The 14,051-nt window shown below is 43.6% G+C and overlaps 1 protein-coding gene across 7 annotated transcripts in view; it reads left to right on the forward strand.

Annotated features, from left to right (window-relative positions):
* The window catches only part of LAMA2 (laminin subunit alpha 2), a 3,430,794-nt gene that overhangs the window by 888,468 nt on the left and 2,528,275 nt on the right, over positions 1 to 14,051 (forward strand). For all 7 annotated transcript variants that reach the window (XM_078648920.1, XM_078648921.1, XM_078648915.1 and 4 more), the window contains exon 6: positions 8,158 to 8,247. In XM_078648920.1, the coding sequence (XP_078505046.1) occupies positions 8,158 to 8,247 (90 nt within the window). The remainder of the gene's footprint in view (positions 1 to 8,157; positions 8,248 to 14,051) is intronic.

Here is a 14,051-nt window from a genome sequence, read left to right on the forward strand (position 1 = left end):
GCTGTGTAATACCCTTACGCACATTGCCCCAACTCTGACGGGCTGTTGGGAAGCTTTTCATTAATGCATCCAACAGGGGCGCCTTCAATTTAAAGCTGTTGGTCCTCACAGCCCTAAATTGGTGGACAGGGAACTCCATCACTCTTGCAACGTAGTAGCCAGTCTGCAAAACTTTAAATCAGCAACCAAGTCTTCAGCTGCTGGGAAGGTTTTGTGTAACCTACACGCTACACAGCCCCTAAAATCTCTTGGCAGGCTTGCGGGCACTAAATTTCTCCAGCCAGGTCTCCTGCGGGGTCAAGTCATCTTTAGCCTGCTGAGCCGTCTTAGCAACAGGAATCATTGTGCCTGTTCTGACCCTGAAACAAGTAAATACTTGACTCTTAAATAGCACTTCTAGTCCCTGGGTAAATGTAGGATTCTGGGGTCATTAAGTCATTACATAATTCCTCTTCTTTCAGCAGGAGTCAGAAGTGAGGATTCATCTTCCAGATGCAGTTTTCCCAAGCCCAGGAATGGTCTGAGGTGGTGGTGGTTGAGGTGCCAGATATAATGTGCAATGGGCCATGGGTAGTGAAAATTGCGACTCAATCTTAACTATTTACACACAGTTCTCTTCCACCTTTTGGAGCATTTCTTCTTTGCCTTACTGCAAAGTTCCCCAAGATCCCTTGTTTCAATATGGCAGGATTCAGTTACCACCAGGCAAGCCCCTATTTAGTTTCTTGGCCACAACCCTACCTGTAGCAGGAGCCTAATTGTCTAGGAGGGTCATGTGGATGAAATGGAGAATGCCTCTTTGTCATATCCAAAGCAAAAGTGGTAGTGCTAAAGCTGCAGACTGTTCCTGTCCACTTCAAGGTAGCTACTCCCTTGCTAACTGTCAGCATTTATGGCTCATTGGCCTATCCCGGGTCTAGAGGCAAACCTTTGTTCTCTAACCCAGAACTGCTAACTTTCCCGGGCAAGGATGTCTAATCCAGCCCTGGAGGTGTGATCAGTGACTGGGTTAAATCCATCATTCCTTTACTCACCATGCCATCCCAGTTTAGACATGGCCATATGCAAATCAGTTTTGACCCTGTGCCTCATGGGAACAGTCCAGACTAAACTGCCAAGGCAGGACCTCCCTGGAGTGGAAACAAGCATCATAGGACCGGTTTTGGGGTTTCACTCCTCATCAGCCAGGATAGATGGAATCCAGTGGTACAGTGAGCCTGTTACCCAAGTCTGGGCACACCCTTTGCACTTAGAGCAGGAAAGCAAAAGACATACAATTGAAGGGCGGAATGTAGAACAAATCAAAACATTCACTCCAGTCAAGAGATCTGGATTAAATCCATCATTCTTTTGCTCACTATGCCACCTCAGTTTAGATCTGGCCATATGCAAATCAGTCTTGACCCTGTGCCTCATGGGAACAGTCCAGACCGAACTGTGAAGCCAGGTCCTCCATGCACCAGAGGCAAGCATCCTAGGACCGTATTTGGGGTTTCACCCCATATCAACCAGGATAGCTGGACTCCAGTGGCGTGGAGAGTATGGGACCCACGTCTGGGCATACCCGTCCCACTTGAGTTGACAAATGCAAAAAGAACAATTGATGGACAGAATGCAGAACAATGTCATACATTTCCCCCAGTACAAAGAACACCAGGACAGTGGGTCAATGTGTTTGCCTGAGCAAGATTGAAAGCAACTTCTAATTGTCATCCATATTCCTTTAGGTATAATGGCCTAAATGCACAATTGGAAATAAACATTTAACACCTACTGCAAAGGACAACAGCACCTAATCATGGTCTCACTATCAAATAGAGCAGACAATTGTTATATTGCTAAACCCGACAACTTTTTCCTGAGTTTGAAAAGCAGAGGACAGGCCCCCATATTGCAGTGCAGTAACCCCCCACCGACATAATATACAGTACAGACCACCTAACATATCCCAACCCATACCCTTCATATTGATAACAAAAAGATCATTATCTCTGTCAGGCCCCAGTAGTTAGAATACTAGTCAGACTCTGAGGTCTATTAAACATGGGACCTAAGGTAGCTGTCTACTCTCTAAATTTTAACAGACATAATGGACTTATATTTGGTTATTACAAGATCCACTAAAGCAAACTAATCTTGCCATGATATCTAAATTGAGGGAGGCCTCTGTCCAAGGCCTCTTGCAACATACACATAATAGAGAAACTATAATATTTGTTGTTTGGGCTACCGCTACATGCTTAATACTGATTGCGAAATCTTTGATGGGGCGAGGGTACTGTCTGTGTGCTTAATTTGCTGTACACACTAAATATTGACCCCATAACATCTATGGAACACAATATTGAGGATAGAATATTGAAAAAGAAATATTAACAGGTAAGTAAGTCTAGATTTTCCATCTCTAACTCCACATATTCACACCTACTTGGTACACAGTTTAGTTTATTTTATTTATGTTTGATTCATTAAAATCATTACATGATATAAAATGATTGCATTATATACATTTGGACCCAGCGATCATACAGGCCTTATAAAGAGCTCAGTATAATTGATAATTCATAAAGGGCATCCGCTTATTGCACAGAAATCCCCCTGAAGTCTATTATGGGGAAAAAACTTGGGCGCATAGAGTTGCATTTCACCATTCCTTGCTAATTTAAAACCCTTGGTAACATTCCCGATGGCTTTTGCACAGAGGTTGGTTAATTAATTAATGAGATAAAAGATGCGACCCTACTATCGTGCTAGCCTTTCAAAGTGCCTAATTCAATTGGTAGATTCATATAGCACTCCCCTTTTAAACATGAATCTCCTTTGAGACTATAGTGAGATGTTCCACTTGGTTACACTAAATGCCCCCATCGATTAAAACCCTCCCTGGCACCCATATTGACTTGAGAGTCCCAGTGTAGGAAGCTTAATAACCCCTAAAGTGCTAAGTGTTTGATATTATAAGATGTAAATCAACCCTTAAAGTGCAAGGCACTCGATTTTTACAAGAGATTAATGAAGATTGATATGTCCAAAACAAGTTCTCTCTTTCTATTGTCTTAAACCGCTTCTATACATGAAGACTGATGAACCCCTAAAGTGCTAGATGCTTGATTATTATAAGATGTCAGCAAACCACTAAACTGCTAAGTTCTTGATTTTCATGAGAGTTAAATAAAGAATGATACATCCAAATCCTGTTCCCTCTCGTACCATTGCCTTAATCCACTTCTGGTCTGGAGACACTTTCTTGTTATATATCAGTGGTTTCTGCATTTAGCTCTTCCTCTGTGATCGCCTTCATTAAATTCAAAAAGTGCCCTGATAGTTGAAGTGATTCCTATTTTAGGCAGCTGAGGACATCATCCCTACAGGACCTAATATTTAGAGCTCGGAACACCTGACGCAACCAGCACCTTCTAGGGTCTTTAATCTCTTAAATAAAAATATAACATTCATCAATGATTCATCTACTTGGGCACACAGTCTGCATTGTTTAATAGCTTCTCCATTCATGCGACCATACCAATAACATCTAAAGGTTATTAGACCAAAGCGCGTTCTCAAAAGATTATATTTAATTGGATTCTGGAGAAGGAGGTTCAAGTAGTCGGACAGTATATATATTTGAGTTATATATAGGTCTACCACCTAACGACCACTTGACTTGGTTTTTAGGTCCCTCAAATCTTGGTGAAATGACAGGGACTTTGTGCTCTTTGTTAGTAGTTTTGTTATCACTTTTCTAGAGAAGGTTGGCTTGACAAGGTCTTCCACCTTTCATATTCTAATAGAGTCTGTCAGGACGGACCCCCATGCTGAATTTAGCTCCTGAATTTTCTTCCAGAGGAGTTGTTTAATTATTCTGGTGGTAGTTGCTTTTTAATTTTCAGCAGTTTGACACATATCTTATGCATTGTTATAAATACAGAAAGTCCCTGACAGGGAAGATACACAGAAAGATCAATAAATATAAGCCTGAAATCAGTACTATATTAAGGCTGTCTTTGTTGAACATAATCAGTTTAATTGTGATTCAGACATCCTATGTACTATGGATGTCAACTCTCTCTAAGATATAGGCCACTAATTCACTGGATAGTGAAGTACTGCTGGAGCCCTCCTGTAAGGGGCTAATGTTGTCTGTGGATGAGGTGGGGGTGCTATAAATCAGAGGGTGGGTGGCACGCCCCTGGCCCTGATGGGGTACCAAAAGACCTCATTAAAGACAACTTTAAAGCTTGAGTGCCACTTTTGCTTAATGTCTTTGAGTGCCACTTTTGCTTAATGTCTTTAACAGTTTAGCCTGCTCCTCCCTACCAAGCACCTGGTCAACTTCCATAATCGTTACAATACTCAAAAAGGGTGACCGCTCACAGCCAGGCTGTTACAGACCCATTTCCCTGATAGATACTACATTAAACATTCTGGGAAGAGTTCTGTATAACAAGATTAGGGATTAGGATGCCAAGAATTCTATTTTGCACCCTGGCTAATATAAATTCAGAAATAAAGTGGGCACAATAGAACAGTGTTTCAACTTGAATTTGATCATATACTGTCGGCCAACACTCCACGATGTATTTGGCATTCATGGATTTGTCCTAAATTTATGACCATGTCAATACGTCAAAGCTGTGGTCAATCCTTTTCAAAAGTGGAATGGATGAGGCATTGGTGCACTTTTTAGCCGATATACATGGAGACATGAAGGCTAGGAGTAGAATAAATACTCAGGGGGGTCTCTAATGATAGTGGGGGGTATTTTAGCTCCATCTTTTTTTTCTCCACCCTTTTTTAATCAACTTTCACCCAGGAAATAGAGTGTGGCCTTGTATTTGTATATCAAAATTGATAATTTAATAGCTGGATATTTAAGTAAACCCATGGGACGCGGGATGCGTAGCCTTTTGTTTCTTCTTAGTGCTTGCACTGTCAAGTATTTGTTACGCTTTCCCTTAGGCTTCCAAGCAAACCTTGAATATTCTCCCTGTCTGTGTGACGGGAATTCTGGTCAATCTATATAGCACTTTTTATTTTTTTTGTAGCTATTATATGATGTATACGAAGCTTGGTTTACTTCACTATTTGAAGAGGCGTTCCATCACAGATTACAGGGTAGCATTTAGCACCCTTCTTGAACTGAGCGACGATGCAATAATTATTTATGCTGGGCTTTTTTAAAAACTGCTGTTCGAGCCCGCACCACAAGAGAGTACTTAATGATTTGCGCTTTGTATTTTTACAGTTCTGTGTTTTGTTTTAACTTTGTTTTTACTCCTTATTGTTTTTATCGCTTGCTGTATTATTGATGCATGTATTTATACTTTTATGGATATGTGGTATCCGAATAAAGAATGCAAACGAAATGGATCACTGAGTAAAAACCCCAAACATATTTCACTTTTTGATCCACCTTTGATATTTCTTCCACAGAAACACGTAATAGATTGTGTGGAGAATATTTTGAATTCACAGTATATCATATTTTAATTCGTGTACAGGCTTACCCTCCGTAAATGTAAAACGAAAGCACTTCGATCAATTACGCGAAAACCTTATTAGGACTGGTTAAACTAGACCATTAAAGTACCATAAAATACATCATAATACAATATTGTCAAGAAAAACTGAGACAATACATGTATAAAATAACACGAGAATGTATTCATACTTTAGCAGTGCCAGGTTCCGACTATCTTCAAAGTTAAAAACAATGAATTAATATTCAGAGATAAACATTCGAGTTCAAAGCCCCTCAACAGAGGATCCGCTATGTGCTCGTGCTAATGCAAAAGGGCACCTCAGCGTAGCATCTCAAGTCGAAAAAAAATCCTGTAGTGTCCACAGGAGTCAAGCCTATCAGTCTTTCTGGTCCAAATCATAAGTCTGCGACAAATATAAGCTTTCACTATTATATCGTCATCTGATAAACGTTAGACGCTAAGGAAAACAAAGGGGCATATTACCAACAACTAGCGATAATTATCGCTATGTTGGCTTAGCGGCAATATTTTTATCGCCGAGCTGCGGCGATTTTTATCGCTTAGGAACCTTGCTATTATCAAGGTTTATCTCCTAAGCGATAAAAATCGGCCGAAATGCATGAATATCGCTGAAAAGTCAGCGATATTCATGCATTACCGAGCTAATGCTCTTAGCCATGTTATCCACCTACCATTGGATAACATGGCTAAGAACTGCTCAGGGGCAGGTGTTAGCTTTTGGAGATATTCGCGCTTAGCGCGAATATCTCCAAAAGTTGGTAATAGGAGATAGCGATGTTAGCGACTGTTTCAAGTCGCTAACATCTTGGCACGCCCACTTTGCATGTCATTAGTGATAAATTTCACTGACATGCAAAGCGGGGCCCAAGATGGTCGCTATCTCCTACTAGCTGTCGCTAACTGGTGTTAGCGACAGCTAGGTAATAGGGAAATAATTTTATCTCCGCTTTCTTGGCTTTTAAAGCCAAAAAAGCGGAGATAAACCCCCTTGATAATATGCCCCAAAGTGCCTATTTGGAATCACCTGCGCTGAGTTTAAACATAAGTACTATGAAAGTGCGAAATTTAAGTTATAGTATAAAAAAAAACTGCTGAAGGTCAGGCCAGATAAAATAGGCTTTATATAGATGCCTGATCACAAAGTCACAGAACAAGGTGCAGCCTCAATTACTTCAAGGAAAGGGGGTAAGTATCCAATAAATTGCTGATAGTGCTATGCAGTAAGTGCCAAAGTACTTTAGAGAGCATGCATCGGAGCCAACATGCTAGATTCAGAATGTACACAATTAAAGACCGTCTAAGAACCGTTAACAGCTCCGGAGGTCAGCAAAGATCAGAATTAAAAAAAAGAATTAGCTAATGTTCACAGACACCTATGCAAAATCAGGACCCTCCAAGACAGACGGACTTCGAAGGAAATAACCTGTCTGCGTACAATGTCTTATAGAACGTTTCTCCAGAAGGGCTTTGATAGTGCAAAGTCTTGGTTTAGAATAAAAACTGCTGAAAAACATTGTATGTCAAGTGTTTGTGAAGGCACCTGGTCCCGAGGATACAAATCAAGGTTACCCTCCCATTTATTACACTAGGGGAAATCAAGTGACCTATGCAATAGGTGTTATCTAAACCTCCAAGCTGATATGGCAGAACTTTTATTAAGTATTTTTACAAGGATTTATCAAATGTTTATTTGTTAAAAACACCCTACGGTAAATAGTAATAATTGAACTCTCGTACTTACATCACATTAAGAGATTCCCTGCCATCTATTGGCAGTGAAAGTAAACATGTTATCAGCGCTAATGTTGATACTAAAGTATGTATGTATTGGTATGTATATAGTACCAACCTAGCTGAGAATGAACAGAGCGCTTTAACTTATATGAGTGGTTGAGAGATGGTCTCTGATCCTGTATATCAAATGGGGATTACACAAGCACATTTTACACACATTTAGGCACAGGGAGTTTAAGTGACTTCCCTCCGAATCTAAAATGGGCCAGTGGTCTGACCCACCATTAGAAAACATTAATATTAATGATATTCTGGAGACTTGAAATAGTGAATACAGTATGTGTTTGATTTAGATTAAAAATGGAAATATTAAATTGTAGTTTAAAAAAATATTGCAGAACAGCTATGATGTTATTAGGTATTGAATGGCAGTGATGTCACAACTGACCCTCAAACTATACCATTTGGAGTTTGAATATGGTTTTACAATAAATTATATATTATATGATGGGCATTCTATATTTTATGCAAGAAGGTTCCAATTTAGCATTTGTGTTAATGTGCATGTTGGTAGTGCGATCATTCAAGACAGTACAATAGATGTAAATGTGATAACACTGATGTAGTGAATGTGAACTTTTATCAATGTTCTGGTTTATATGCATATCTTTTGTTTTGATGTTTATTCGAATTAAGTAATATGAAGAAATAATATTTCTGCGTGATTTTATGGTTTGTTTTCTATAATTGAATACATGTATTTTAGTGACTCATAGTAATCGCGTCTTGAATATATGAATACTAAAACCTTGTCAGATGGCGCGCGTAAATTTTCTTTTTAAAAAATACGCCTAGCTGCCCTAAAACTGCTATGTTTGCATTTCAAGCGTGCTTAAATGTTGTTTTCGTTCTCTTTCAGTATTACTATTCCATAAAGGACATATCTGTAGGAGGCATGTGCATCTGCTACGGTCATGCAAGAGCGTGTCCACTGAATCCGGCAACCAATGTATGTATACCAGAGCATGATTTCCATGTAACTGAGGGTACGAATACTGAGCCTAAGGCATGATCATCACACAGGTTGGCTTAGATAGATGACGCTGGACTTAGAGTGTGGTACGCTTGGGAGAAACAGTGAACTCAGCCACATGGAGGATCTTTGATATCAACAATCCCAGTCTCATTGGACCCCCCCACCTTAAAAAAAAAAGAAAAGTGCATGAGCCCAAAATGTTTCTTATGAGCCTTGATCCGCAGGGCACAAGTCCTAAAATAAAAGTGGGGGGACTAACCTAGTTAACCAGAATGCAAGTGGCATCACGGCGCGTGACATCACGTGTGACATCATGGTGCGTGACATCACGATAACTGATATCACTGGAAGTGGCATCATAAGCTGTGATATCAAATCATGAGCCCTCACATATATGTTTAGCAGGTCTATCATGAGTACATTCGGGCATATTTCGAGTATACACGCAAACCCTCCAGATTGAGGCAGAAGATTCCCACTTTTAAAGGCTACAGCATAAAACAGTGTTGCCTTTTGTCAGCGCAAACTTCCTCTATCCATAGTGCTTTACAAGAAAAAATGGTGGTACTTAAATTATTTCAATGCCTCCTCAGTGGTAGAGAGCACTATATAAATAAAAAAAAATTGTGTAAATACAGGGAAAGATCAATGCGTCTAACATTCTTACAGTGCATGCATATCTTGTAAATGGGACTGAACAAGATGAAAAGCTGCCCCTCTTTAGTATGTGTGAACTGCTACCAAGGTGTGAGTTTTGGTTCACCTCTGCTGTATTTATTTATTTTTTATGCAGATTTATACAGCGCGAACTCGACTCAAAGATATTGGAGAGTTTTACATGAGCACTGGTTACGTTACACAAGGACACATTCAGGCACAGGGAGATTGATTTTCCCAGAATCACAGGATGTGGACGTGATCTCGAGGCTCAAAACTTGGTTTCTAGCACCAAAGTCAGAAATATAGCCATCAGACCCCATCCTCTCCCCATTTGCATCTAGGTGTGAGGCTCCTCACTGCTCCGAGCAAGGAGACTCCAACAAAAGGAGACCTGATGACCCCTCAAACTGGGCCTTTGTTTTGGGCCCAGGAGGAGTCTGAACTAAGAAAGCACCCTCCCGCCTGCACGTTGTTGTGATCGAAAATAGACAACAAAGTGCAGGCGCTGCTGAATGTGTCTTGGTGTTTGCAAATAACACCAGGACGAATTCAGCATATTTTTCAGTGGGGCCCAACTTCTTGGCAGGGGGGATGGCGTCCACCCTGTGAAAATATTGGGCGGATGCTGTCCACCTGCAAGTACCCCGATCTTGTGCCCTGCTGCTCCGGTACTCCCAAATGCAAGGGTTGCCAAATATCTAGGGTGCACTGCCTTGACCTCCCTCGTTTCCTTCTTGCCTGCCTTGCCTTTCCTGTCCCTTTAGCTCACTCTTTCGGCTCTTTTCTAATCGTATTCAAGCTAGTCCAGCTGAAGAGGGATGTTACCCCAAAATCGGTCCCAGGATGCTTATTTCCGGTTCAGGGAAGACCTGGCTTCGCAGTTCGGGCTGGACTGTTCCCATGAGGCACAGGGTCAAGACTGATTTGCATATAGCTGGGTCTGAACTGAGGTGGCAAAGTGACGATGATGGACTCAACCCAGATCTGTGACTGGGGGCGAGTGTCCGAAAAGTTTCAGCTCTCCGTCCATCATCTCCTTGTTTTTGCTTTTTTCGCCCTAAGTTGGCATGGTATGCCCAGACGTGGGCCCTTTGCTCACTTTGTCACTGGATTCAAGCTAGACTGGCTGAAGAGGGGTGCTACCCCAAAACCTGTCCCAGGATGCTTGTTTCCTGAAACTTTTCGGACACACATCCCCAGTCACAGATCTGGGTTGAATCCATCATCGTTCTTTAGCTCACTTCGCCACCTCAGTTCAAACCCAGATATATGCAAATCAGTCTTGTCCCTGTGCCTCATGGGAACAGTCCAGCCCAAACTGCCAAGCCAGGTGTTCCCTGAACCGGAAACAAGCATCCTGGGACCGGTTTCGGGGTAACACCCCTCTTCAGCCAGGCTAGCTTGAATCCAGTGGCAAACGGAGCAAGGGACCCACATCTGGGCATACCCTGCCAACTTAGTGCGAAAAAAGCAAACACAAGGAGATTGATGGTAATTTGCGACCCCTATTCAGCCAGGCTAGCTTGAATCCAGTGGCAAGGGTGAGCAAGGGACCCACGTCTGGGCATATCCTGCCAACTTAGGGTGAACAAAGCAAACACAAGGCGATGATAGACGGAGCGCTGAAACTTTTCGGGCACTCACCCCAAGTCACAGATCTGTTTTGAATCCATCATCATTTTTTAGCTCACTTCCCCACCTCATTTCAGACCCAGCTATATGCAAATCAGTCTTGACCCTGTGCCTCATGGGAACAGTCCAGCCGAACTGCCAAGCCAGGTCTTCCCTGAACCGGAAACAAGCATCCTTGGACCAGTTTCGGGGTAACACCCCTCTTCAGCCAGGCTAGCTTGAATCTAGAGGCAAAGTGAGCAAGGGACCCACGTCTGGGCATACCCTGTAAACTTAGGGCGAACAAAGAGGGGTGTTACTCCAAAACCGGTTCCAGGATGCTTGTTTCCGGTTCAGGGAAGATCTTCCTTGGCAGTTCGGGCTGGACTGTTCCCATGAGGTACAGGGTCTAGACTGATTTGCTTATAGCTGCGTCTGAACTGAGGTGTCAAAGTTAGCTAAAGAACGATGATGGATTCAATCCAGATCTGTGACTGGGGGTGAGTGTATGAAAAGTTTCAGCACTCCATCCATCACCACCTGTGTTCACTGTGTGTTATGGGCTCTGCACCGATGACCTCGTAAAGGACCTGGTACTGTTTCACAATTGCATATTGTGAAGGTTTGTGTTTCATCATTTATGATTTACCTTGGCTTTGTCTTCACGGGAATGAGTGAGCTCTGTGGTGGACTACGTGTTCATTATGGCAGCATAAACTAGACACCCTGAATGGCTGGGCCCAGGGGGATGCAGGCATTTAGAATTTACCTGAGAGGAATTTGGATGGACCCTTGGGAGGCAGGTATTTGAGTTCCGCAGAGCGGAATTTTGAAGGAGTGTGGAGGACAACAGAGACTGCAGTCTCATAGGGTGGGTTGACTTGCTTTAACAATCAGGCCATGGTGCACACATCCAAGCCTAAACCGTGCTAAAGAGACCGTTTTTACGTATACACGCATCATTGAGTCAAACTGGATGGGTTTGACTGTGATAAATGACTGACTACATTTACCGGCATGCATTTGGAGGGGTGGGTCAAAATTGCTAGAACCAGCATGTAACCTGTGTGCAACACCTTGTTTGTTGATTGCACCTGCTCATTAAGGAAGCTGTTGATTTAGTTGAATTAGGACCTATGTGTCATGCAACTTGTGATAACTACCGCAAGAGTAGCGTAACGCAACTTTCAACATCACAGTCTATCAAAGGAAAATAACCCTGTGTCATCGTGGAATTCACAACGCGGCGGTAGCTTGCAATAGACACCAGATAACGCGTCAAATGTCTGAATGAAAATCAACACCACGCCACAAATATGCGATACGCGAACGATAAAAAACATACGATGAGGCCAACCGCTGTACAAAAAGTAGCGAAAACCAGCCACAGGCCTGCAAATCCCACGCGTCTGGCGGGACATTGCACCATAAAAACCACAGAAAAAACACACCAGAAACAAGCCAAAGCACGTAGCAACATGGATGTACCCTGACCCAGCGCAGAGGCCAACTCGAACCCCACAACCCCCACAGACTACCAGCAAAGAACAACAGGGTCGGGGAAGGCCAAGGATAAGAGGGATAGGAAGACGGGGTGCAGACCGCAGGAAAACAAGACCAGTGTCACGAAGGTGACAGAACACTACCAGCAACTTACCCACTAGCAAACCACCTGGAATGCAGTCGGAGTGCCAAGGAGGCCAATCAAGGAGGCCAATAGGCACCGGCATGGCGTGACAACCTAAACGAGGCACAAGCCTGCTGCCAACAGGAAGGCAGCAATGGCGACAGGAAGTGGCAGTCCAGCTCCACGGGAGGAGCTGGGGGAAACCCAGGCCACAGTCATCAGTGTGGAAAAGGTGAAAGGAGTAGGGAGTATGGACATAGCTCGAGAGGACCTGACACAACATCAACAGGGAGTGCAACAAACAGGGACTGGGGGGGACCAGGAAAGATGGGCACAATGACATACATGCACACCGAGGTGTAGCACACTGCACACTGCACACCCACAATTACCCAGGATCATGTCCCAGATCCCCTTGGCACACTGCAGCACACACACAAAGCAAGAACAGCACACCCACATTGACAACAACATGGTACAATGCGCATAGCCGACATTGCAGAACAGAGGACACAACTGGCTCCACATATGTACAGAAACATGCCTACTACATCTGACAGAGCCGGAAACTGTGAAATGGAATTGTACACTTACGACCTCACATCCGTCATGTACTCCAAATGTACAATGTCCCGCCGAAGAATCCAGCACCCCCCAAACAGTCACAATGTACATTGTCATACAGTCTGCATGCAAACAGCACAATGCACCAACATACATGTCAACACAATGTCAACATGCATCTCCCCTTCACATTGCAGAGAGGCACACAACACCTTCAGCAGAGCACAGAATACAACACGTTCATTATGCCGGAGCACACCACTGCACCGTCCACACCGATACACTACAACAGCCCATGGATATCCCACGTAACCCCCAACCAGGACCCAGCCAGCTAAGCTACTCAGAGGAGAGCACCAAGCCTGCAAAAGTCCACACAGCAGGAATCACCTGCAAGCAAAGCTGGCTCACAACACTTCAGCCACCCACACATGGCACCCCTATTGCCATGTGAAAGCACACCAAAAGGAGGTGGGCCAACAGGTGACACATGCAGATGCACGTTAACAATACAGAAGCACACCCAAGGGTGCTCAAATAGCAGTTACACACCCATGTTAGCTCTGCATATGACGGCCCTGGCCACTCCCCGTACAAATTGAGTGGGTGACGACAAAGCTACATGTCCAAGCTTCAACCCGCTGCCTACGGTGACATGTCTGTCGTAGGGCCCATGCATACAACAAGACCGCAGGGACACACATATATATCATGTTGAAGTGCCTACAGACACATGCGCCTGGCCCCTTTATTGGCAGGGTCAAATGTACAATGACACCTGTGCTGGATGTGTGTGGGATGAGGGTAAGCCATTCCACACAGAATGTCTGGTGCTGGCAACCGCTTGAACATTGGACACCAGTGCAACGGAAACAGAAAACACATGCAGAACAGAGTCAACTGCTGAGCAACATGGAGTGAGCCGGAGAAAGTTCAGAGGACAGCCAAGATGCGAACAGGAGTGTCTGTGAGTTGCATTGCACTGGGGTTGGAACACTAGAGATGAGCGCGCTCATGTGAAGAAAAAGTCTTGAATTGTGTCCCTTCGATATATACTCCTGATGCAGATGCAGTGGGGTGTGTTAGACCTGCATCATCTTCACCATCAACGTCTCAGGGCCCCCACACTGTTTGTGGTGACATAGCTGCGCAACCGCTCCACAGCACAAAAGGCAATCAGCAACCGACAATGGCTTGCAGTACACTGAGTCTCTGGCACCTGGAGTGCTGAGCAGGGAGCCGATGATGGCATCCTTGACAGGTCTGAGCAACTCCGTAAGTCTGTCAGGACCACCGTTTCGACTCTGGCAGATGG

The sequence above is a fragment of the Lissotriton helveticus genome, chromosome 6 (genome assembly GCF_964261635.1).
Source record: "Lissotriton helveticus chromosome 6, aLisHel1.1, whole genome shotgun sequence".
Classification (NCBI taxonomy): Eukaryota; Metazoa; Chordata; class Amphibia; order Caudata; family Salamandridae; genus Lissotriton; species Lissotriton helveticus.